Below are 1,404 nucleotides of genomic sequence, written 5' to 3'. Positions count from 1 at the left end.
ATGCCATCCTTCAATCAGAGCATTTTCCACCCTGCAGTGTTCTTCCTTACGGGCATCCCTGGTCTTGAAACTTCTCATGCTTGGATCTCCATCCCGTTCTGTTGTCTCTATGCCATTGCCCTCTCTGGGAATGGCATGATCCTATTTGTCATCATCACTGAGGGCAGCCTCCATGAACCCATGTACTATTTCCTCTCCATGCTATCCTTCACCGACTTGGGTCTGTGTCTATCCACACTGGTCACTACGCTAAGTATTTTCTGGTTCAATGCTCGAGAAATCAACTTTGATGCCTGCCTCGGACAAATGTTCTTTATCCATGGCTTCACGTTCATGGAGTCCTCAGTGCTCCTGGCCATGGCCTTTGACCGCTTCATCGCCATCTGTAACCCTCTGAGATATGCTGCAATCTTAACCAATTCACGGATCATCAAAGTGGGATTAGGAATTGTTATTAGGGGGACTGTGGCTCTGGTGCCTTTACTCCTGCTCCTTAAACGTCTGTCCTTCTGTCACACTCATGTGCTCCGCCATTCCTATTGCTTCCACCCCGATGTGATGAAGCTTTCATGCACAGATACAAGGATCAACAGTGCCTTTGGGCTGGCCATCGTCATCTCCACAGCTGGCATGGACTCTGTCTTGATCCTCCTCTCCTACGTTCTGATTATCCGCTCTGTGCTCAACATTGCCTCCCCAGAGGAGCGGAGAAAGGCCTTCAGTACCTGCATCTCACACATAAGTGCTGTGGCCATCTTCTACATCCCCATGATCAGCTTATCTCTGGTGCATAGATTTGGGAAGCACACCCCACCCTACGTGGCCACTCTCATTGCCAATGTTTATCTGCTCATCCCTCCTGTAATGAATCCCATAATCTACAGTGTGAAGACAAAGCAAATTCGCAAGGCTGTGCTCCAAGTATTCCTTCTGAAGCTAATTTAGGAAAGTTTTAGAGCACCTTTCTTTACAAAGTCTTCCCTGACCCGTGCTTGATCATTCACTCATGTTACTTACCACTATACCTTGAAAAATCCTGGTTATATACACTTTCACCCTATTCTAGTGATCCTTTTACCAACTACACACTTCTAGACAGTGGACTCTATGAGGACAGGCACTATGTCTTCTGTACCTCCGAGTCTCCACTTTCTGTAGCTGGCACATAGTAGGACCACAGTGAATACATGAATACACGTCCACAGACAGGTACAGGTGACGCCATCCAGACAGTCCCACCTCTAGGGTATGTTGCTATGTGAGGTATTTCTGATATACTAGCCATCATATTATATTATTATTATATAATAACATGATATATTTTAAAGTTTAGATCTCAGTAGTTCTAAGTTTAGAAATAATGATCATTATTATCCCACAAAATGGATGGTTCATGGGTAAAGA

The 1,404-nt window shown here is 45.2% G+C and overlaps 1 protein-coding gene across 1 annotated transcript; it reads left to right on the top strand.

The window, feature by feature from the left end:
* Positions 1-945, top strand: LOC119536386 (olfactory receptor 51F2-like). The gene has a single exon (XM_037839152.1). The coding sequence runs from the start codon at positions 1-3 to the stop codon at positions 943-945; it is 945 nt and encodes a 314-aa protein (XP_037695080.1).
* The last annotated feature ends 459 nt before the right edge of the window (positions 946-1,404 follow it).

The sequence above is a fragment of the Choloepus didactylus genome, chromosome 6, assembly GCF_015220235.1.
Source record: "Choloepus didactylus isolate mChoDid1 chromosome 6, mChoDid1.pri, whole genome shotgun sequence".
Lineage (NCBI taxonomy): Eukaryota > Metazoa > Chordata > Mammalia > Pilosa > Megalonychidae > Choloepus > Choloepus didactylus.
This window is presented reverse-complemented; position numbering and strand designations above follow the sequence as displayed.